The sequence below is a fragment of the Heloderma suspectum genome, chromosome 2 (assembly GCF_057233095.1).
Source record: "Heloderma suspectum isolate Gila_16-S chromosome 2, 16-S_ref, whole genome shotgun sequence".
Lineage (NCBI taxonomy): Eukaryota > Metazoa > Chordata > Lepidosauria > Squamata > Helodermatidae > Heloderma > Heloderma suspectum.
The window spans coordinates 183509201-183534185 of NC_139459.1; the positions used below are offsets into that span (position 1 = coordinate 183509201).

Genomic DNA, 24985 nt, shown 5'->3' on the forward strand with positions numbered 1-24985 from the left:
TTCCACAGTGCCTGCTGTCTATATTAAGGACGTGGGCACCTGGGAAAATTACATTTCCCAGGATCACTGGTGGCTGTGATTCTGTCGTTTCAATGTTCAAGGTGCTAGGGAAGGAGGGAGTAAGGCACAGCAGCGCAGATTAGTATCTGAGCTGGGCAAGAATTCCCAAGTGAAGTGTCACCTTCTTCATAGTGGAGGTTAGCATTATAGACAGAAGAAGTTCATATACTGAGGGTGCAACCCTGTGCGTGTTTAGATAGAAAAAGTCCTACATCTCCCAGTGTTCCTTAGCCAACATAGGATTGTGCCCTACGGCAAGTATGAACTTCAGCACCATCACTACCTACGGGTGGGTCTCATCCTGACTCAGTGTGTGTCACACTGATTAGGATTTTGTTGTTGTTTAAGGGAACCAGGAAGGTTAGGCCAAACTAAATGACCCAAAATACTGCTTTTGTTTTAAGCAAAACTGAACAACGCATATTGTTAGCAACTAGTTGTCCCCAGCAGACAATGGAATTGGGCAAAAGTAACATTTCCCTGCCCTTGCTGTGTGGCATGTTGCAAAGGCCCAGGCCAGCCTTCCCCAACCTGGTGCCTCCAGGTGGGGTGAATTACAATTCCCATCACTCTCAGCCAGTGTGGTCATTGGTGGTGAACGACTGAAGTTGTAGTCCAACACATATAGAGAGCACCAGGTTGGGGAAGGCTGACCTAGATAGTGATACAGAGACTCAAAGTTGCCTAGCATCTGCTTCTTGACATTGCAGACTGAGTGCTCAACCTGGAGGGAGGGCAAATGACATGCATCTTTCGCAGCTTGGTTGTAAAATTTACCTGTGCAATTTACAAGTACAATTTGCCTATACAACAGCGAACTGATCACTTCCAACAACTCCTGTCACCACATGTGTAGCAGTATGGTGCAAGCTTGTGCACTTGTGCGTTAGGCGCTGTCCATCTTCCGGGCAAAAGCAACATGTGCACACCTCCTCCTGCTGCTCTGGTGATGCTTTCGGTCATGTTTTGGGATGCGTAGTGGTAACTTGAGGTTGCAAACTGCCTCTCAGTTGGGCATCTTTTCTATTAGCACACTGAAGAGTATAAATGGTGGATGAAGGGTGAATGTTCCTCAGTTATATAGGACAGAGTTAAGGTGAGAGCTGGGTGATGGGTTTTGTTTTAGTAACGTCGTAAAGTTTCTTGGCTGTTTAGGCGATCGACGGGATTTGCTTAGAATGGTCTGGTGGAGGACTAAATATAAAGCATTCAGCGTTAACTTCTGGTTAAAGTAAAGTTCCCTTTTTGTCTTTTAATATTTAAGGGTTGAATCCAGACAGTCATGCATAGAGTAGACCCATTGCAATTAATGGGACTTAGTCATGACTAACAAGTCCCACTGATTTCAATGGGCCTACTCTAAGCGTGATCTGGAGCCAGCCCATGGCTGGGTGCAGTCTTAGAAAAGGCGTGCTTCAGTCCCATTGAACTGAATGGGAAATACTTGGTAGTGTTTCAGGCAGTCCTGTTCATTTCCATACAAAGAAGAAACTAGAAGCTGCCAGGTTCCAAATCGTACTATTAGTAGACTGACGGCAGTTCTCCAGTGTGGCCGGCCGAGGACTTCCCCAGATACCGGAGATCCTTCCAAAGTACAAATGGCATGGCTTTAGCTTTCTCAGACATTTGCCTGATGTCTTGCAGGCTTAGGGAGATGTATTGCATTCATGGCACCCTTTGCCGTTCACATCAATATGTGTGTTGGGGGGGCAGTTCCACTGTCACATGCTTCCCTCTTTGCATGCAGAGCTGTTGCTGCCATTGAAGTGAAGGGTGCTTCCACATACGCAGGAGTTGTGTGCATGGATCAGAGCACGTACACGGTTTTTGGATCAGACTGGAACTTTGTTTTCCTACAGCTGGTGGTAAGTATACATGAAAAACAGCAATTCTTTTTTAGTTTTATGAACCACTAAACAGTTGTGCAGGTGATCAGTATGTGTCCTTTGACTGTTTTATTGTTTTTCTGTGTAATGGAATGTTTAACTATGTATTGAAATTATCTTTTTAAAAAACGTGGAATTTGTGAGGAAAAAATAAAGTTTGTTTTAGTATAAAAAGCACAGAGACACACATTTTAGATTTTTAATCCAATTACAAGTAAACTAAGACACCAGGGCATTGTTTCTTCTGTGATTCCAGTCTCAGCACTGGTCTCTGACAAACCTCTGCGAATGATCAGATTTTACTGCAAAGATTTAAAATTTGAGTTTTATTTCAGAAACCTTATGCCAACAATTAGAAGCCATATGCCAGCCATTCCCAACCTAATGCCCAGGTGTTTTGGACTGGAGGGCATTATCTCCATCATCCCTGACCATTGACTATGCTATCTGGAGCTGATGAGTTATAGTCCCAAACATCTGGAGGTTACAAGTTTTGGGAAGGCTACTGTACACCACTGTTCAGTTCTACCCGTTGGAGTGTGCTTGGCTAACAAGATGGGCAACTGGTCCTATTTAGGGAAAGGTAGATTCATGCTTTCTCATGTACCCTCTTTTAGGACAGCAGTACCCTTTGTTTGATGGCATTGAAATATGGTGGCTTTTTGTCTTCATGGGTCTTAGACCTTGATCTTTAAGTTCTAATATTGTAAACCGCTTTGGTCTTAGACAAAAGAAAAGATGGATACTAGGCTCCTAAATAGCCAATTGACTCATTGCATGTAAGTAAGAATCGCCGCTAGGTAACCAAGCAGGAAAGCTTTACAAAAGTTGGTTTATATATATATATGTGTGTGTGTCTGCTCAGAAGTTCCACTGAGTTCAACGGGACTTACTTTGAGGTTGGTTTGTATAGGATTGCAATGTGTGATGTGTGGCTAGGAAAAAGGATGTGGGCTACTAACTTTGGGGACGTATTTGCAGGACTGTAACATACAAATCCTGTGCAGTGCAATCCTACATGTCTATTTAGAAGAAAGATCCATTGAGTTAAATAGGACACACTCCCAGTTAAGTGTGTATGAGACTGCAGCCTTAAATAAGTTAGGGCACAATCCATTCAAAAGGAAGCACTGTTCTATATCAATGATGTCAATGATAAATTTTAAGTATGTACTTAAAGTCTCTCCCATTGAAATCAATGGAATGTAAAATGCTTCACTTGGGGCAGATTGTGTCTTTATTTTTTAAGAGTTGGATCCAGATCTGTAGTTCTACCAACAGAAGGTAACCACTGATGGAACAGGCCTTCAGTGTCCCTTTCTCAATCCTGCAGCCCCCTGTGTGCTTTCTAAATCTGCTCCCAAGGGACCCCAACCCTCCAGAATAGTTTGGAGGGTGTGCAGGGGGCGAAGAAGGGGATGCAGAAGTCCCATTCCGCAAGCAGTGCTCTTTCATTTGTAGAACAAAGGATTTGGATCCAACGCCCAGTCTTTACCCATTTGGAAAACTTAATTTATTTTATTGTAGTTATTGTTGATAAGAGTAAAAGAAAACTACCTCCAATGTTAAGGTGCTCTCACCTGTTTGGGAGAAGAATTCTTTTGTTTCACAATCACAAAATAAGAACTACTTATTTTCCTCATTTTTTTATTTCTGGTATTTTCATTTCTTCTTGAAAATGTTATCCCAGGGAAGGTAAAACATCATTCAACAAAGATTACATCGTAGGGTGAAAATTAATACACACAAAGCAAATTCAACAAAAGATGTTTTTATTTGGAATAGGAAAAGCATTCTACCTTGAGTGCAAGGGTGAGGGGAGTGGGGGAAGCAGAAATAAAGAAGAAAATGGCGGATATTGGGGCTGGCCAGGACAGAGAACTGATAAAAGGGGTGTGTGATGACGTGGGCCTGACTATGTTTACAAAATTATTTTACATATTAAAAATAAGGCATTCCTCAATCTTTTAAGAAAACAACCACCTCACTCTGCGCTTCAAAGACTCTACCCTTATTTTTATTTTTCTCCTCTTGGTTAACAAATTTTGAAAGTAAAGGAACAGGAACAAAAGAGGGGAGATAAGAGTGTGAGCAAACATAATGACAAAAATATGACCATGTGTTTGCTTAATCCACATGCCCAGCTTTGGAAAAAGATAATTCCTATGTTGCTCCCAGAAATATAAAGTAGCTAGCACATTACCTTTTTTTAGACCAACAGAGCTCTGTGTAACTCAAAAGCTTACTTATGCTTACAATCAGCCAAAGCTGGCCTATTGGAAGGCACTGCTTCATCTGTTGGTTTTTAAAATTTGCAATGGCAATCAAACAAACTTCAGAAGTGCTTATGAGGAAACTTTGGCTGTCAACCCGGTCTAACTCTCAGGCAAGGAGATTGAAGACAGGAGAAATGTCTTAGCACCATTGTGTCTGTGGGAGCGGGAGGGTGGTAGTATTGTCCCAACCTGCACCTCAGCTCTTCTGTGAGTCTGGCAGTGTAATCACATACAAGAGCGAACCATTTTTTTGCCTTTGTTTTTTTAGTGTGAGGTAGCTTTAAAACCAGGGAAGTTTGAGAGTTGACCCAATGACTTCTTTCATTTTGTAGAGTGGGAGAAAGGAGGGGGGAATAGAAAAGAGAGAAGATGGGGCAGGGCTTGGTAGAATTCAGAACGGTGGACAGAAGCAAAATAATAACACACAACAAAGATCAGATCAACTTGTACTTTCCAACGAAGGTTTTTATATCAATTGATGTTAAAAAATACAGACTTGTTTTACAATAATAGCACCATCTTTAGAATTATACACAGTAATCTTGCTTGTGATACACACCCAGAGTGGGGTGGGGGGGGAAGAATGGGCTACAACCTGTATTTGGGACATCAGCATCTTGGAGGGGAGGCCCCTTCATGCACGCTACTTCGCTTCCTACCTCCACCTGACCCAAGAAAGGCCTTACAGGAAGACAATAAATAAATAATACCATTATTTGTTGTTCCTTTTTTTCTCCTTTGCTTGCTTCGTGGTTTGCCCAAGTGATGGCAGCCTCAGAAATTGACAGAGTCCAAAATGTAAGCGTGGGGACGGGTGGAATTTTGGGAAGGGGAGAGTTTGGTTCAACTGTTCAGTGCAGAAAGTCCTACAAGTGATTGGGAAGTACTTGGGTCCTTGGGTTGTTTTTGTATGGTACTGGACTGGTTTGTTTGTTTTTTGGGGAAAAAATATTTTTTTTACTTTTTTACAAAAAGCACACTGGGCCAATGTCAACACCAAATTCTTGATCGGCTCCACCAATGTCCATAGGTGCAATGTCAATGACGGGCAGGCGTGAGGTCTTCTGAGATCTGTATTCAATTACTGTCTTTCCCCATTTGCCGTTGTGTTTCTGGAACAGAGAAAACACAAGCAAAAGAAATGCATTATTTTAAGTGCTGCTGACAGCTGGGAACAGTTGCAGCTGGAATGACTGAAACACATCTGGAAGGGTAGGATTCATCATGATGCTAAGCTAAAGAGCCGCGGGTTTTTACTGCAGTGTCGTTATCTAAGAAACTGGTGGGGAGCTGTCCTGTCCTCATCAGAGGCTGCTATGCATCTTTGAAGGATGAAACTAAACCAGCCTTTTCGGTGGCAGCCACTTGCTTGTGACAAAAAGGGCCACGAGCAGAATCTGAAATTGTGCATGCCCCCACTTAACACAGATAGAGGTGCAAAACAGCAGCATGAGCAGACACCAGCCACAGGCATACACGCCCACCCACCCAAACCAGCTACAGCAAGCAGGCTAGTCCTCTTTGCCTCTGTTCTGACATTCCGACAGCTCAGAGTCCAGTGGGGGTTGTCTTGCTACACAGCAATACCGATGTCACCATTTAGGTACATGTGTGTGTAATTTTAAAATACTCCTGTCTACTTTGAGGACTGGAATAGGTAGGTATGCATGTATGTTGTACCATGGCAAATTTCAAGTGTGGGGGACAGAAAAATTCCTGCCTTTCTGTATCTTTGACACTTCTGTGCAACTGGAGGGGCAGAGAGGGGTGGTGTAGCAGATGACCTCCCTGAAAGGCTGGATCCAGGATTCTGAGTCCCCTTGAAAATTATCAGTGGACTTCTAATGCCACTCTCACCCTACTGTACCCTTCCCGGTAGTAACTTGGCAGCAGGGCCTCAAGATCTTATGGCTCCACTGTGAGCAGGTCCCACCCTGGGCTGAGATGCAGTTTTCAACTGATTTCTCGCCTGAAACAGAAGCATGCTCAGGAGGCCTCTGTACTACAAAGCATGTCAGTGTCTCTGTAAGACCTTTGCAAGTGTCCACCTTGGCTGACTACTAGTGCCAGCCATGGCTCCACGCCCTTTAACTGAGCTGCCATGCGACAGCGAGCAGGTGCGAGGAAGAATTAATTTTCTTGTAATGGAGTTGGATCCAGATTTAAGATTTCTCCCCGTTTTATGCTTTCCAGATATAAAGTTAGACCATCCCAATTAGGAAGTACTGTTAGCAACCCAAGCAAAACACCATCTTCTTCTAACAGCTTACCGTGCAGCCATCCTGCAAGGCACTATATGTAAATCTGCTATTGCCCTCAGATCTAATCTCAACGTCATTGGATCCCTGTAGCAGGAGAGCTTTCTTAAGGTTCCCGGAGGCCTCATCCATGTAGGCAATGCTGTTCTTGCAGTGGTAGGTGAGGTTTTGTGAGCCTTCAGTCGACAAGAGACGCAGGAATGTCATCTGGATATTGGCAGTGTTAGGAGCCAGGTTGTCATCTCCATAGCTAAACTGGAAAGGGATAAGGCAGAAATTGAGAAATCCCCTTAGAACATAAGACCCAAGAAAGCAAGGAGAGAAAAAAGCAAACACGGTAGCCCAAAAACCCAAAGTTATTTCTCTTTGGTCATCTGTGCATTCATGCATATGGGCTCTGCACCTACACAGAGCCTCGATTAGGAACCTTCTATAGCTGAAGAATTTCTGGTGGGAACCCTCCCCCACCATCCAGTCCACACATCCCTAGGGGGTTTCAACCTATTCCCTCAGTTCTGTTTCAGCTGCCATTGTGGCAGCCTCATGGGGAATCTTCTCCATTAGTTTGCCTATTCCTAAGGGGAGTTAGAACTTGCTAAGGTCAAAACTTTTGTTCTTCTTTCTCAGATCTCAAAAGGAAAGCTGAATATTGAGGCTATGGCCTGGATTCTTTACATACGAATTGCCCTGCTGGATCAGATCAAGATCTATCTAGCCCAGCATTTTGTTCATGTGTTTGTTTACAAATTTATTACATTTATATCCTAGCTTTCCTCCAATGAACTCAGGGCAGTTTCCATGGTTCTCTCCCTCCCACATATCCTCAACAACAACTCTGTGAAGTAGATTAGGCTGAGACATAGTGACTGGCCTAAAGCCACTCAGGTTAATGGCTAAGGAGGATTTGGGCCTATATCTTTGCGGCCCGAGCTCAACACTATAACCAGAACTGTGGCTGTCCTCTGCTCTTTCTTCTGAACGTGATCTTTTTCTAGCACACCCATTTTGCAGGATCTTGTAGAAGTTGTAGTTACTAAACAATGTGTGTGGCTAGGGGGAAACTGCAGTAGGTGGGCTGAAATGTTGGGGAAAGGGAAGGTCCTGAATTGGGCCCCTCAAACACAACTGGATGCACATGTAGTGCTCCATCCAGGTCACCCCAGTCCCAAGCGTTGATTCCGGCTACTTACGTGGAAGCCTCCATTGATGGTCTCTCCAAACCAGATGTGCTTCTTGTCCTTGCTCTTGCTTGTCCACCAGTTCTTCTTGGGAATGCTGCTGGGCTTGGGGTAGACACAAGTCTCACCAGTCTCCATATTGCAGAAAACCTTTATGGCATCCAAAGTGCAGCCCTGGTTGGGGTCAATCCAATAGTCGCCTGCAAAATTAAGGAAGCTGCAGTCAGGATGGTATCTCTCTCTTTCTGTACATTCCTACATTCATGCACATAACCACTCCAGTTCTCTGTTTCTTTCCTTGGTTACACAAGGCTTCCTGCATTGGGCCGATGCCCCTTCTCCTATAGGGGGTGCCTGCACATCAGAAGCCTAAGCCTATATACAGGAGAATGGACTGTGTAAGTACCAGACTGTGAAGGGAAAGTTACAACACATTGTTAAGTTACAAAACAAACTAAGGCAGAAAATGTTATACATCCATCCTGCTCTGGAAACTATGAGGGATGGAAGTGTGATTCTGCCAAAAGCTGATAGTTTAAAAAAAGTATTCAGCCAATATTCATTCGGTATTTCCGATCTACAAAACTACATACCTAAGTTGTATTGGCCATATATGGACAAAATAATACGGTTACTGCAGTCAGATTTGTATAATGTTAATTTATATTTTGATGTATCATCTAGATCTCTTCAAGCCATTTTGATGGCTTTGAGTCCAATAAAAGATTTTGCATTTGCTGTTGAGAGAAGGATGATTCCTTCTTCCCCCAGGGTAGTGTGGCTTCCACTGACTTACGGGGGAGGATATATGTCCCCAGAGCCAGCTGTATGAATTGCCACTCTTACACCTTCAGCTGTTTGGATCAGGCGGAAGTACCCCATGTGCTTAGGTGGCAGGAATCAGAACTGCTAAACTGTCCCCTGCAATGAGGGCCACTTGTACCAGCTCTGAGGAGGAAAACATTCCTTCCTGCTTAGTTATTGTCCTGTTATGCAGCTTATGTGCCTCGTGTGGCGCAGAGTGGTAGGCGGCAGTATTGCAACCGAAACTCTCCCCACGACCTGAGTTCAATCCCAGTAGAAGCTGGGTCCTAGGTAGCCAGCTCAGGTTGGATCAGCCCTCCATCCTTCCGAGGTGGGTAAAATGAGTACCCAGCTTGCTGGGGGAAAGGTAATCACGACTGGGGACGGCAATGGCAAACCACCCCGCTATAGTCTGCCGTGAAAACGCCAGCAAAAGCGGTGTCCCTCTAGGAGTCAGCAATGACTCGGTGCTTGCACAGGAGGAACCTTTCCTTTTCCTTTCCTATGCAGCTTGCCAAACCGACAGACCAGACAGTGGCAAGCCCCAACACACTCACCGCTCTTCCATTCAGGGTGGCAGAGTTTCAGGTCACGGCAGGTACGAGCCGGGTTTTTCCTACTGCCCTCCGGGCTTCGGATGCTTTCGATCTGGTTGTTGAGCGACTTCAGAGTGGCATCGACCTCAGCATCATGCTGCCGCAGGTTGCTGGAAGCCTGATCAGATCTCATGTAACGCATTGGATCGGGGCCTTTTTCTGTCTGACCCAGGCCAGCGAAGGCTGACATGTCAATACCCGGTCCAGGTGGCCCAGGAGGACCAGGGGGTCCAGGGTTTCCAGGAGGACCCTGCAAAGTTATAGGGAAGAAGACAGTCCTGAAATATTTGCAATCAAACAAACGCAATTCCCTGCCATACCATTATTGCCAGGATCCCCCCCCCCCTCTCTCTCACACACACACACACACACACACACACACACACACACACACCCTCTATATATATTGCCCCATCTGCTGACACCAAAATGCAACTATGTTGGCCAGTTAGGGTCTAGACAATTCTATATCGTTCTTGCTCTTGGCCAAAAGAGGTTAGATGATAGCTGATCTTTTCATCCTTCCCAATTCTATAGTTCCCATTGCTTCTAAAATATTTTACTGGAAATGCAAAAACTTGTATTTGGTGACACTCGTGGAGCCTCAAACAATTTCCCTTGGTAGAAACACACAATCCTTTCTCAACACAGAGAGCTGTAAGCCATCCTCAAAGGAAGAAAAACGTGGCCCACTCTGTGACTAATACCTAGGTGAACTCGATGGATATTCAAGTCACACAGGTGAAGAGGACGTGCCTAGGCATGGGATTCAGTGTCTTGTACTTTATTTGCATCTTTCTCCAATTACTTACAGCAGGGCCAGTTTCTCCACTACGACCACGAGGTCCAGGGGGACCGATAGGGCCGGGCATTCCATTAGAGCCATCTTTGCCAGAGGGGCCGACAGGACCTGGGGGACCCTAGAAGAAGCCGAAAAGTATGAGTGAGAACCAGGCTGCTCCTATAGGAAATGTATAAGCAGAAGTGTTACAGCACAGTTGCAATCATATCCGATGGTTCCCAACCCCTCTGCTACAACAGCGTATCCCACTTCTCTGTATGCTGTATATGCCATTTGGCATATAATCTAGAGAGAGCCCTCTTCAGCTATTAGCCATGCAGGAAGCATGATAACTCTGACAACATTTCAAATCCTTTCAGACCCGCAAAAGAACAAATAGCTACAAATATACACACTGGGTTCCCCGCCTCCCCCCAGCAACATGAAACGTAAAGCTCCTTCCCCAGATGTCTGGTCACTAAAACCTCAAAACACAGGTAGCCCCGTTAGTCTGTTGCAGCAGGAATAAACTTCACAAATGTGTATGCCGTAATAAAATGTGTTACAAAGCGATCCTGACCCTTCGGACAGCTGTACAAGAGGGGTTATAATGCATGTGGCAGAGACTACCATCTGCTGGGGGGAAGACAACTCCATCCCTCTAACTCTAGCCCAGTTAGACCTGCAGAAAGCTGGTGTGAACTGGTAGGGCTGTAGGAGCAACGGAGGATCTGCCACTTCACTCTCCCCCAACCCCAAACTCCACTTAGGACTGCTCCATTAGGCTTCAAGGTGCCACAAGACCTTTTGTTGTTAAAATCCCTTTGAAACAGAAAATATTGAGAGCTGTTCTCCTTCTCTCTTTTAAAGTTACATCCCTCTAAATACATTCCATTTCTCTCAAAACCAACCACCCTCAAGAATTCAAGATCTAGCAATCTATGCTTAACAGTCCCAGATTCTGCCAACTGAAGAAAAAAAAAAAATCAAAATTCCACAGCTCACTGCACATTTGGTGAACAAAAGGATTTATGCAGCAGACCCAAACACCCGTTATGCTGTAGCACTCCCTGCTCTTCCATCAAGGAAATGAACTTTTCTCATTGTATCCTGGAGATTGAACTTACCCTGGGACCAGAAGGACCAGCAGGACCAGCAGCACCTTGATCTCCAGAAGTACCCTAGGGAAGGGGGGGGAAAGCACAGAATTACATCTCAGTCTTTCAAGGCTTCTCTGCAGAAGGTCCCAAAGTATCCTCACCAGATAGTATATGGCCGGTTTGTAGCAAAAGGCTTCAAGGGCCATATCTCAGCACACTGGTTTTCTACCTTTTGTTATTCAGGAAGCCCTTTCTGCATGAACTAGTCCGCCCATGATCCTCTGCGAGTCTGCTGTGGAACCTCTGCATATGGCAGAGCAGTGTGCAACAAGTTCTGGGGGGTCCGCTCATTTCATGTGCGAAGCTGACTGAACCAAGAGTAGCCCCTAGAACATGTCCCTGCAGTGGCATAATTCAGGGGAAGATTGGTAGTGGCAGACAAGTTGTCTCTCAAGGAAACTCGTCCATCATTACTGATCATCGAGAAACCTCTGATAAGCTTCCAAAGAACCTGAAGAGTTCTCTGGAACATAGCTTGACATCGCTAGCCCTACGAGCTGTTACATACAACAACAACGGTAGGGAACCTCTTCGACAAGGGCTGAATTCAGTTTCAGAGAAGCTCTCAAGGGCTGCATTCCAGGACCAAAGGCAGAGAGGGTGGGGCCAAAGGCAAAAGGGGTTGGGCCAAAAATACAAAACAGTATATTTTACTTTAAAGCTCTTCCTGCCAGTGACGAAGCCTTAGCAGAGCCCTTTCAACCATTTAGGGCAGGGAAAAAACTGCACAAAAGCCAGGAAACCACCAAATGATTGGTGGTTGGAGGAAAGGGGTGGGGCCAGGGGAAGGGGCTGTGGCCATCTGAGGAACCCTGGAGGGCTGGATTAGAGCCCTGAGCCTGAGGTTCCCCACCCCGTGCTATGATATTCCTGTGGCAAAAGTCGATTCTTATTCCCACCACAATGGGTAGGGACACAACTGGGGCTCTCCTCAGCCCACAACAAGCCTAGAACATACGTTCATAGGCTGGATCCCACCCTGTGATGTGCTGGCACGAATACTTACAGGAGGCCCAGGGAGACCCTGCAGACCAGTGAATCCTCTGTGTCCCTTCAGACCTCGCTCTCCTGCCTCGCCAGCTTCACCCTTGTCGCCACGAGGACCTTGTGGACCCTAGAAGGAGAGAACAGAAGCTGCATTCAGGATAAGAGAATCTAGGCAAAGCTTGGCAACACAGCAGGAGGTGTGCTGTCACTGTTCTGGTGCCTGCATATCTGAACACTGCTTAAAGAGCCATCAGTACAACAGGACACCAATGTTCTGCTTTCCTTCTGGCAGCACTTACACTCACCTCTGCCTGGCCAGCATCTCTTGGCACTGTTGGTTGCTGTGTTCTGGTGTCACAACGGGCCTCTGTTTCTCCTGCAAGTGACTCAGCTGCCTGACCCTAAGCAAGGCCTTCTGTGACATCAGAGAGCCTGAGCCTCTGATTGCCTACAACTCATCTTGCAAGCCTTGGGATGGACAGCTGACCAATTAGGGGGAGACTGACACTTTTCCATTTGCAGCCTGGTTGAGCTTGGAGCCTTTGGCCGGAAACAGATAGATAACACTTGATGCTTCTAAGGTAGGACAGAGGGGCTCTGTCTTCCTTTACTGGTAAGGTAGCAGCACCAATAAGTCTCACAAAGGCTGTAGTTCTCTGGTTCCTTCTAGTGGTGGCACCAAGTCATACTGGGAAAGAGGTGCTCTCTCACCCACTAGTGAAGGCAGTAAATAGAAGAGAAGTTCTGAGAGCTTTTACCTGGCTCATCTAAGATATCTAGGGCCATAATCTTCACAACTAGTTACTTCAGTTTTACATACCATTTATTCCTTTCTAATATCTGTTCTATTAGAAGGAGCTGAAGTGAGCAGGAAGCAGCAGTATATAACCCTCTTTAAATAACTCTTATGTGACTCTTCAGTGTTATTTGTGTTAGGGCAGGGGACCCCCTTCATTGTTTCTAAGTGTGACTAAGCTAGGATGACTGCTTCCCTTTCTGGAAGGCAGAAGTGAAGAGGGCACTTGGAAATCTTCACGGTACTGAACTATGACTGTCCTTCCAGAGAAGAAGAGGGCTCCAGATCATGAAGCAGGGCTCTAGAGCAACCTAGTGCTCTCCAGATGTTTTGGACTACAACTACCATAATTCCTGACTGTCAGCCATGCTGGCTGGGGCTTGTGGCAGTTGTAGTCTGAAACGACTGAATAGTCAGACAAAAGGCAGCTAACTGTTCCTGGATGAACCCCCCCACCGCCCTACACAGAAGTACTTATTCATATTTGCCTCTGCTCATACGAATGCAATATTTTTGTCCAAGTGGCAGATGTTCATGTTTTAAGAGCCAGATTCTGCCTTGGGGATAGTCTCTGCTACACATTAAGCACTCCCAATGTCATGCATTAAAAACAACACTTGGAAACAGACCACCTTTCCTCATCGGGCTGTGCACGGCAATGCTGTTGGCTCCTGCCTTGGGGGTCCTAACCCACCCTTGGCTCTCCGTGAATTCAACAGCATCTATGCAAGCTCAGGCGAAATAAAGCTGGACAAAAGAGAAGTACTCACGGGCATGCCACGTGCACCTGCAGGACCAGAGGGACCCATCGGACCTTGAGCACCCTGGAGAGAAAGACAAAGACAGACAGGTTATCAGCAGACCCAGCACACTCTCCATCCATGCTGAGATGAAATTAGAGGCTGTGGTCTGATCAACAGGGTTTGGAGGTATGTATTTAATTGCACAGAGCTCTCCTTCAAGGCCTAAACCAAACCACACAGCAGCTTATGAGGTGGATTTTTGTAGCAATATTTAAAAAAAATTAAATTAAAACACCCAGAGGGGAAAGGGTTAAGACGTGCCTTCCCTGTTCTTCTACTACAGATTACTACTCCGGCAGCTGTATTTTGTTTTTTTTAAATGTTGAAGGGGAAAAAAACCCCTACATGTGACGAGCATTGCATGCAGTTTGGCTGAGCCTGCAAATCCTGGAGGATCTAAAACGTTTGGAGGAATAAAATTCAGCTAAGCCAAAGGGAAAAACCTCACTTAGGGCATAATCCTATGGGGATAGGTGGCCGCCTCCGAACTCGGAGGCGACCGCCTATCTAATGAAGGGCAGGAGAATCGTGGAGGGGATCGTCCCCTCTGCGCTTCAGCCGCCCTGCATTTGCGGCTAGACGGCCGATTTCACCTGTCTAGCTGAGGGAAGGCGGAGCGGGGAAAGTGGCTGCTGGACGACACAGAGGATGTGTTGTACCAGCATTTCTGCCTTCCCCGCCCTGGAACGCGCCCCCAGAATGCCCCGTTTTTGCCGCTCCGCACCCCTCTTCGAGTGCAGAACATGGGGCTGTTCCGAGCTGCCTGCAAGGCAGCGCAGGTCGGGTGGAGGTCAGTTCTCCAGGAATCGACCTTGGAGCACAGGCTCCGAGGTCAGTACCCAGAAACCAACATATCCTATGGCCGTCTAGCCGCTGACTAGCGGCCATAGGATTGCTCCCTCCACAACTTTCTCCCATAGCATTTTATTAAGAATTATCTTGCTGGATAAGACTATATTCCATCTAGTCCCGCTTTCTGTTCCAGCAGCAACCAGACATATGCTTCTAGTAGCTCACAAACAGGACATATTCCCAGCAACTGGTAGACTGCCTTTTAGCTCTCATGGCTAGTAGCATTGGTAGAACAATCCTCCATAACACCATCTAATCCCAAGTAAACTAGTGGCCATCACTGCATCTTGCTGTAGTGAATTCTGTAATTTAATTAAGAACTGTGTATTGTACTTTCTATTAAGTTAACAGAAGGAGGTGAGCATCCAAAGTAAATCACAAAGAAGAGAAACAGGTTCTCAGGATGGAAAAAAAAAATTTAGGACACAATCTTTTGCTGAAAAAATTCTGCAGACTTTTTTCTCTGGTAAGTATGAACATATGTTATTCTCAGTAAATAAGCAGGTTTTATATGGTTTTTATAAGAATGTTATACATGCATAAGCCCCTGTGGCAATTTGTATTTTAGTAATGTTTTAATGATGTGTGTTGTCCTATTTGTAATTTTTATTACCATTAATGTTACAGCCCCCTGAAGAAGCCCTAAAAATAAGAAAAAGGCCGAAATACATTGGGCTTCCTACAATACTTTTTTTTTGCATCCTGAAAACCTGTTTCTCTTCTTCGTGATGTACTTTCTATTGCCAGTCCTCACCCTTCTAAGCCAACGAAGTTCACTAGGTGCTACCAAGTTCTAGTATGATGACAGAAGGAGCAAAATAACCCTGAAAATAGCACCCATGTATTTCGGACAGCAATTCAGTCTGGTGCTAATCTGGTGACTATTTGTCCTAGAATCCCTTGAGATGGGAGGGGGAAAAATCCAGTCCAGGAAATGCCTACAGAATCTGGCACGTTTCTCCACTACTCCATGGTCATTGAAACCAAACCTTCTACTACTATTACTGCTATTCATACAAAACCTGTGATTAACACGTGATGAAATATCAGTGCCTACGCTGCTTACTACAGAAGTAGAGGAAAAACTATGGCAAAGTCATGTTGCAGCTCCCAGTGGAAAAGGATGGCAGAATGATGGGATGTCTGAATATGTGTTTAGAACAGCCTTCCTCAAACTGCTGCCCTCCAGATGTTTCGGACTACAACTCCAGGCATCCCTGACGATTGGCCATGCTGGCTAGTGCTAATGGGAACTGCAGATCAAGACACCTAGAGAGACCCAGATTGCGGAAGGCTACTTTGGAGCAACGTAAATGCAGTATCTAGTAAGCGCCTCAGAATTTCAATGCTCTGGGAAATGCTGGAAAAGGTGATGAAAGAGAGCCTCATTCATGCACATGTGGCAGCCATACGGTTCTCTGCAGTCATTGTGGCAGGACTTAGTGTAATACTCAGAGGGAATTACAAACTGGATTATACTTTTGGGCACACCATTACTCCTACTTAATGGACAATGGAAGGGGGTAGATTTTCTTGCATAGAAAGTGCTCATAATTAACTGACTGGTTGATGTGAAATTTGTTTAGCATGCAAATAGAAAAAAATATATGTGCAAATGCCTTGGATTCAGAAAAACTGGGCTATAATAATTATGCAAAAATTAATAGCCCAAATACAGACTGCCCAAGGACTACAGAATAAGAGCAGTTTTCTTGAGCACCAGACTCCCTTCTTTCATGGATATCATTAAAAACGACTGGAGAAATACAAATATATATACACAATACACACACACGTTGTGAGCTATTATTATGTACATAGACAGAGATTGCATATTGCAATATGCAATCAATACTTGTGAATGGATAGGGGGAAAGGATGAGGGGATGTTATTTTTAGTAAGTTGTGATGTCTACTTAAGTTAAAAACATTTAATGCTGCTCTAAAGTGCTCACAACTTCATTCCCACTACGTTCTCTAAGACAGAAGATTGAACCACCAGCTGCTGCATGGTTACTGGATACTTACTGCTTCACCTCTATCTCCTTGTTTGCCAGTTGGACCAACAGGACCGGAAGAGCCAGGTGGGCCGGGAGCACCAGGACCACCAACAGGGCCAGTCTCACCACGATCACCCTGTCAGGGGGACAAAGTTGGAAGAATTAAATACCACATGTGCAATGATGGAGTGAGGGACAACAACTCAATAGGTGTCTCCACCCCCCACCTGGTTCCATGCTGTTATGGCAGAGGCTAGAGCTGAAGGAGCCATTTGGAAAGTATACCAGAAGACTTTTGGGAGAGGCATGGGACACCTTTGGTTGTCCAGAGCTATCATGAACAAGGGCAGGGGGAAACAACCCTTCTCCTGGCGTGCTGTCCAGTTCTGTGACCCCCCACCCCACCCCAATTCATGTTCTGTGACCATAATTTATAGTGTAAATAAGGGTAATTTACACACATCGAACATTCACAGTTTATTCTGCAAACTTTTTGCTGCATTGTTCAGATTTCACAGTAAGGGGGTGGAGTGTTAGAAGGCTTGTATGAGAAAACGGGAGTCAAGAACAGGAAGATAGGGGTGGAGTATGTGGGCAGGGACAGCAAGCAATAGAGAGGGCAGGCATCTGGTCCCCCACCTGGATTATGCACTGAGATTGCAGTTAAATGGTTTTATTATCTCCTTACAGGGGTCACCTACTGGTAAGCAATGAAGAAGTAGCACCTACTTTAGAAAAAAATTGACCAAGTAAAAGAGGCAGTGGAGGGGGCCTAGAGTCCTTGAACTAATCATCTTCAAAGACAGCAGTGTTTAATGTACCTTTGGGATAGAAAACTTACTTACCTTCACTCCAGGGGAACCATCTCTGCCTGGGGGACCATCTGAACCAGGGTTGCCCTAAGAATAAGAAGAATGGGATGTGGTTATCTGTTAAGAGCCAAGAAAGTGGTTGAATGCACTTTTGGGGGCAGGGGAATAGCAACAACTCAGCAGTGGTTTACACACTGCTCCCAAACCATTCCCAACTCATAATCTTCACTTGACAGCTGCCTCTACCCATACTTCTCCCAATCATGTATGCTCCCTTCCAAGTTCCTTCTTGATTCGTCCCATGTCACCCTCTCGTTTTACAGGAAACTCACCCTCCGCTCCTAGCCTGCTCCCTTGGAGACCAAATGCTGGCAGGTTCGGTCCATGCTGGTTCATTCTTATCACTTTTAATCCTATATTAAAGAGCTCTTCAGCAGCTCTTGCTGCAGAACCAACCCTCTGCCCAAGCCCCGTTAGCACTGGTTGGCCAAAGTGAAGAGATGATGGAGCTCAGAACCAGAAGAACTGCTTCCCAATTGCAGAGGAACCAGCTCCAGGCCCTTTCCCAGCACTCCATGGTCCATTCCCTAAATTCACTTCTTTTAAATGTTACTTATAAGCACCTGCAGCTACAACTGTCCTTTTCCTCCTTATCTATCCAGTTTGGGGGGGAAATCCCACTCATAAAAAAGGCTCCCTGCTAGTCCGGAAGTCTGCTTCTTGAATGGTCGGTATGTAACACCATTTCTGGAAATGTTGTCACCACAGAAACAATGGGTTCGGGGCGTGGTGGGGTGCAATTTTCAGGAATATAACAACAGTGATAGTCGCTCTAAACTCCTGATCAGCAACTAATTTTTTGGAGGGTCACTTGGAGAAGAGAGTGGAGGGTAATCCAAGGACTGAATTGCACCCCTCCCTTCCAAATGTTCTGTTGCCAAATCATGTTGTCACAGATGCTATTAATCCATTACCCTCTTTTCCTCTAAGGCTGGTAATGCGGGGAGAGGACAGATTTAATTTATTTATGTATTTGTTACATTTTGATACCACCCAATAGACAAAGCTCTTTGGGCAGTTCACAAAAAATAAAACTCTAAAATACAATATGATAAAACATAATATAAAACGTCGAAAAAGTTTAAAGCAGAATAAAACCAGAGTTAAAACAGCAGGAGGGTAAAGCAGATGGCACTTGCTAACCTTTCAATTAAACTTTATTTATGGTTACCACTTACTTAATCACACTTATGTGGAAAGAATTTCCACTAAAGGTCAAGAAGTAATTATGTTTAGGATTGGGGTATGAGAATGATAAATTTATTATACAGACCTCAGGGAATACTATTTAGGATACACCTTAAAATGCATTTCTAAAATATTGGGTATAGTAAGAAGCTGCTGTAAGCATAATCAACGTTAGCCATTAAATGATTCAGTAAATTGGGAAATGTTACAAATATATTACTGAAAATGCCATCCTTGTTTATTTAAAATAATTATGTTGAAAAATAATGTTCTCAATAATTCAAGTTCATTCCATTCTGATGCATCAGAAGACAACTCCCCCACCCCTTTTTTCCCCTAGCCCTTGAAATGTTTAGCTGCTACCAGACTTCAGGCATATATAGCTAGGCAGCAGCAGCAGCAGCAAAAGGCCATTGTTCAAGAGGAGATTTTCCCCTTTATTTTCCAGGTCATACACCTAACATGTTGGTTGTGCTCACCTCACGTCCAGCCTCACCAGAGGGACCAGTAAGACCTGGTGGACCAACGGGGCCAGGTGGGCCTCTGTCTCCAGGACCCCCAGAAGCTCCTTGTTTACCAGGTTCACCCTGGGGAACAAAAACAATTCAGCTCAGGTGAGAACAAGCCTTTCCATACAAGGCAGACATGGGGTTATTTTGACAGTCACCTAGGCAAAGTGAAAAGGGATGCCTCATCCAGCCTCTCAAACTGTAAGCACTTGCGTGAAAACTATTCTCTGGTTTGCTCCACAGTCATGATGACTAGAAACCTGTTTATCGTTATTTATTATTATTTTTAAAGCTGCTGTGAATTGTAAAGCTACAAATACGCTAGAGAATTCCGTGAGGTACGACAATATGCTAAGCACCAGAATCCTACCATCTGAGACGAATGAATCTGAGACAGGGAGCTTGTCTTATACTACTAAGTTTGCAGATAATCTACTTAGCCCCGTGCTGCCTACTCTGACTAGCAGCAGCTCTCCATGATCTCAGGCTTTTCCTAGTGGGGCAATCGGAATTCTTTTAACTGGAGTTGCCAGTGACTGAACATTCATATTTGTAAAGCACACACTCTACACTGAGCTATGGTGCCCTTAATAGATGCCAACATCTCCACATAGGCCTGTTGAGGTAAAGGTTATGCTTCGGAGCAAATCCTCTCTCTTCTGTGTATATCCTGTTACTCAGTTATTGATGCTGATTATTATTGGAGCCAGTGCCTACTCGACCTGAACAATATACAGTTGCCTCCCCATTTCTTTCCTGCCGCTGACCATTCCCTCAGATAGACAGCATTCCTTTGCCTTTCCCTTCTCCACACTGCTTGGGCTGTATCTTCCCCACTGTCTCTGAGAGGACGAAGCATTAATATGGCCCCGATCCTGGCTGAAACAGACAAGTGGCTGCGCCTCCTTTACAGGCGCCGAGAGAATCCTCATTTCCACCATTTTGTCAAGGGGCCAGATCAGACAAGCATAGTTTATGCATCAGTCCCCATTTGGAGACAGTATCACCCCACGTTTCATGTAGGGGCTGCTCGTTTGCAAGTGCCCGTTGCAAATACGTGTCGGGTATTACTTGCTTCTACACTTTGGCGCTTTCTTATTTATTGCATTTATATCCCACCTTTTTTTCTTCTTGCAAGAAACCCAAGGCAGCTTACATGATCCCCCTCCTCTCCATTTTATCCTCACAACAACAACCCTGTGAGGTGGGTTGGGCTGAGAGTCTGTGACTGGCCCAAAGTCACCCAGTGAGCTTCCGTGGCCGAGTGGGGACTAGAACCTGGATCCCCCAGCTCCCAGTCTGACACTCTTGCCACTACCTGATCTCCTACATCTATTCCCTCCAATCCCCTTCCCTTATGTCTTATGTAGATTGTAAGCCTGGGAATAGGCCCTGTGTCTATTTTCTGTTATCTAATGTGCCTAGTATTCACACAATTACATAATAAACAACAACAACAGCAGGACGTTAAATCAAGACTTCTCTCTGCTGTATACATGTCTCATGCTGGGCTCAATATTCACATGGGAGTGTTTTCAAACAAACAACCCCCTATGTGAGTGACCCTTAAGGAGCAACAGTCACTGTATTCAGTTATGCACATGGGAAACAGGCCTTACTCTCTGCTGGTCTAGATCTTTTTACTACTTGATGCCCAAACATGACAGCTCTACTCAAAACATTTCCCTTTCCATACTTAGTAAGCGAAGGAGAACCAGTCATGACAATAAACTGGTCAAATTTGCACACTTCCATTAATTGGGAGACAAATTCTCCTTGCATATTCAATGTTTCAGAATATGACATTTTTGGATACAGAAATCTCAAAAGCCTGAATATACTGAATGTGGTAAATGCAGGTCTTACAGCTTTTATAGCTCCGTGACCAAGGGATGCTGGTTAGGCTACAGGTGCTCAGTAGGCAGTGATTTAAAAACAGACGTAAAAAAATTAACTGGAAAGTGCTGAGCTTCCTGCAAAGTCAGCAAGCCCTTCAGAATTTAAAAATTTGGCAGAAACCTCCAGGCACCTTGCAAATTCAAATCCTGGGCAATAGGTGGCCCTTGACCTGGCTATGCATGTTGCATATCAACATTTTTTCTGACTTTAGCTCCTGAAATCACTTACAGAAGGACCAGGCAAACCAGGAAAGCCTCTCTCACCACGCTGCCCAGGGAGACCAACAATGCCTCTCTGTCCTGCCAAACCTTGAGGACCAGGTGGGCCATCAGCACCCTGCAGGGGAAAAAAGACAGGGCTGGGAGTTAATTTACAAAATAAATAGCAGCCAGTCATGGGTCAGCTGTGCATGCAAAAAGGCAGGGGGAAGTACATACAGGAGGGCCATCTTCCCCAGATTCTCCCTTTTCGCCTGGGGGACCAGCAGGGCCTTGCAAACCAGGATCACCAGCTCGTCCAGTTGGGCCTGCATCACCACGAGCACCCTTGGGGCCGTCTTTACCAGAACCACCTGGTGCGCCTGGGGGACCAGGATTGCCCTAGGAGGAAAACACAAGGATGAGATGACGGAAAGGGTGTGCAACTTGAGTTCACCCTGCTTTGAAGGATAATGCATCACGCTGCGGGGAACATGACCCCACAGATGGAGACTCTGCATGAAAGCTGATGCTGTTGAAGAGCAAATTAACCCCTCTTGTCCAGAAAAGAACTGCTAGCTGCTAGGTTATGGAACATGGTAGAGTCATTTGGCTGTAACGTGAACTGGGATTTAAAAAAAGGATGGGCTGTCTGCCTGAAAATTTAACCTCCTGTACCATTACTAGGGCTGCACAAATCATGAGCTCGTGGAGGTTCATTGAATTCCACCTTGAAGCTCATCCTGACTTGTGCCTGTTAGATTGCGAGGGGTTTGGGGCCGGGGGAGGTTGTGCACAAAAATTCATGCATATTTCAGTGCGCGCTGAAATATATTCATTTTTCTCCCGTTGTTTAAAATGTGTTTGTGTGCGTTTTTCCCAATCTTTTCGTGCACATTTTTCAATTGTATGCATTTTTTACACATTTTTCTTTGGTCCATGAATTGTATCACAAGCTCAGAAATGTACAGACTGTGACTGCAGATTGCATTCAAGACTGCATTTTTCAGGAGGTGTTGTTGTTCAGTCGTTAAGTCGTGTCCGACTCTTCGTGACCCCATGGACCATAGCACGCCAGGCCTTCCTGTCCTCCGCTCTCTCCCGGAGTGTGCTCAAGTTCACATTCATTGCATCGGTGATGCTATCTAGCCATCTCATCCTCTGCCGTCCCCTTCTCCTTTTGCCTTCTATCTTTCCCAGCATCAGGGTCTTTTCCAGGGAGTTTTCTCTTCGCATTAGGTGGCCAAAATATTTGAGCTCCAGCTTCAGTATCTGTCCTTCCAATGAGCACTCAGGGTTGATTTCCTTTAGGATGGACTGATTTGACCTCCTTGCAGTCCAGGGGACTCATAAGAGTCTTCTCCAGCACCACAGTTCGAAAGCATCAATTCTTCGGCGCTCAGCCTTCCTTATAGTCCAGCTCTCACAGCTGTACGTTACTACTGGGAAAACCATAGCTTTGATTATATGGACCTTTGTCGGCAAGGTGATGTCTCTGCTTCTGACTATGCTGTCTAGGTTTGCCATAGCTTTCCTCCCAAGGAGCAACCATCTTTTAATTTCATGGCTACAGTCACTGTCTGCGGTGATCTTGGAGCCCAAGAAAATAAAATCTGTCACTGCTTCCATGGAGAACTCAGTAAATTCTGGTCTAAAACCATCTGAAATGAATTTCTCATACATCACTAACCTAAACCCCTGGGCAGGCTGGCTTTTAACTGGAACAGGACAAGGACCAATGTCCCCCACTGAAAGCATTAGGATGGCTGGGTGCAGAAGAGAACAGGGCTCCTGCACTTTTAATACTTGGAAGAGGGCATTTTAGCAGCTGCGGCTTGCATGAAGAGCTCTGTCCCTCTTTTGCATCTAGCCACCCCAGGAGGCATCCAGGATGGCCACCTGGAGCAGCTGGGGTCAAAAAGTCCCCAGTGAGAAAGTGTCACATCAGTCATTAAGACCAACAATTATCTTTCCATTTACTGGCTCATATTAAAGAAGGTGAAAGGAGATTTTAAATGCATTTTGTAATCGCTCAGGATTTGAAGGCACTCAAGTTTTGGACTCCACTGTTTGCTGTACAAGTAGAGCTCCAGTGATTTATAATTTGGCAGGTTCCAGGTTGGGAGGATGCACACACACAAAGCCCTGTAACCAATGATACGGCAGTCCAGAAAGCTCAGATTAGCAAGACTGCTTCCATATTCTACCTGGACTATTAAAAATATCACAGCCTGTCAGTGACGGAACTGACTTGGCATATGATTGCTTACCCACCACTTTTAAAGCCTCTAAGGAAGTACGGCCTATCACTTTCTTTCTGAAACTTGTTCCACTGCCCACATTTTCTTGTAATTAGGAAAGGTTCTTAATGTTGTTTTCTGGCATTGTCCAAACATACATTAACTCGACATTTTCTATGGATTCTGTATAGAAGGCTGGTGAGCAGCAGAGAGAAACCACCCGATTGCAAGGAAGAGTCACCTCTGTTGCCTAGTGCTCTGATGAACATAAGTGTCTTTAAAATCACAAGTACTTTAAAGCCTAAGGTTCCTGAAGGAACACCTCTCCCCATATGCAACCCTGTGGACTATGATCAAGAGAGGCCCTTCTTTGAGGGGCTCCACCATCTGAGATTAGGCGGGTGGCTGCAAGGAAGAGGGCCTTGTTGTTAGTGGTGTCCTGCTTGTTGCACCCCTTGCCTAAGGAGGCCTGCCAGTCCTTCTCACTTCATTCATTACATTTCTATACCACCCAGTAGCCAAAGCTCTCTGGGTGGTTCACAAAAATGTAATCCTAAAATAAACGGATAAAATGTAATATAACACATTCAACATACAAAAACATGAAACATTTTGAAACAACTAAAAACAATTAACTTCCTATCTTTCATGACCTTTTCTGAATAAACAGGCCTTGGATGAACTATCGCTGCTGTTTCTGATTCTATATTGGCAGGCTGACCACTGTGCATTTTTAGAACTGTTGAATTTGTTTCGATTTGGATATATTTTTATATCCTATTTTAATTGTATTCTGTCACTTCAATAATGCATGTACATGTATTTCCAATGACTCTGGTATAATGGTTTTATCAAGGCAACCCAATATAAGCATTTGATGTTTTCCCCCAACAGAGCCTTACATAAGAAGCTGCCTTATACTGAGTCAGACCCTGGGTCCATCTAGCCCAGTATTGTTGACACTGACTGGCAGCACTGGCTCCCCAGGGTTTCAAGCAGGATTCTTTTCTAGCACTCCCTGGAGAAGCTGGGGATTGAACCTGGGATGGTCTGCACGCAAAGCAACTGCTCTACCACTGAGCTTTGGCCCCTCCCAAGTCTTATATTCACAGCACAACCCTACACATGTCCATTCAATGGGGCTTACTTCCAGGTAAGTTGGTATAGGATTGCAGCCTCCAGTTCTCATTTTCTGCCACTTCTAGATCCTTCTCCTCTGGAACGCTATAAAGTCAGTTATCCCTTATTGGTTTCTATGCATTTAGGGTGTTTCTCTACTTTCTCCTTGAAGCACTTGGTATTTGCCTTTGTCACGTTTAATCTGATTCATCCCAGCATAGATGCCATTTCCCCCACCCAAATAATTTTGTATTGTAATCTTATCCCCTAAGACTGAGTTAAATTATTCCCTGTTTTTGTTTTATATGCAAACACACTTGGTATATGCTTTAGGCCTTTAGCCACCTATTCGATAAATACATTAAAACCAGGAAAGAGCCCTGCATGTTCCCATTTAATACCTCTTACCAGGTTGCTGATAATTCAATTGTTTTTTTAAATCAATGCCTATTGACTAGGAACTTACGTTGGGGCCTGGTGGTCCAACTCGTCCTGCTGCACCAGGGAATCCAGTGGCACCCTGG

At 45.0% G+C, this 24985-nt stretch overlaps 1 protein-coding gene across 1 annotated transcript in view; it reads right to left on the reverse strand.

Annotated features, from left to right (window-relative positions):
• Window positions 1-3599: 3599 nt before the first annotated feature.
• Window positions 3600-24985, reverse strand: part of COL2A1 (collagen type II alpha 1 chain) — a 107455-nt gene continuing 86069 nt past the window's right edge. Inside the window, exons 41-54 of the mRNA XM_084832284.1 lie at window positions 24928-24981; window positions 21343-21504; window positions 21134-21241; window positions 18977-19084; window positions 17283-17336; window positions 16466-16573; window positions 13553-13606; window positions 12006-12113; window positions 10967-11020; window positions 9871-9978; window positions 9020-9308; window positions 7671-7858; window positions 6493-6735; window positions 3600-5334 (exon numbers count right to left, since the gene is read on the reverse strand). Coding sequence (XP_084688410.1) covers window positions 5188-5334; window positions 6493-6735; window positions 7671-7858; window positions 9020-9308; window positions 9871-9978; window positions 10967-11020; window positions 12006-12113; window positions 13553-13606; window positions 16466-16573; window positions 17283-17336; window positions 18977-19084; window positions 21134-21241; window positions 21343-21504; window positions 24928-24981 — 1785 coding nt within the window. The 3' untranslated portion in view covers window positions 3600-5187. The remainder of the gene's footprint in view (window positions 5335-6492; window positions 6736-7670; window positions 7859-9019; window positions 9309-9870; window positions 9979-10966; window positions 11021-12005; window positions 12114-13552; window positions 13607-16465; window positions 16574-17282; window positions 17337-18976; window positions 19085-21133; window positions 21242-21342; window positions 21505-24927; window positions 24982-24985) is intronic.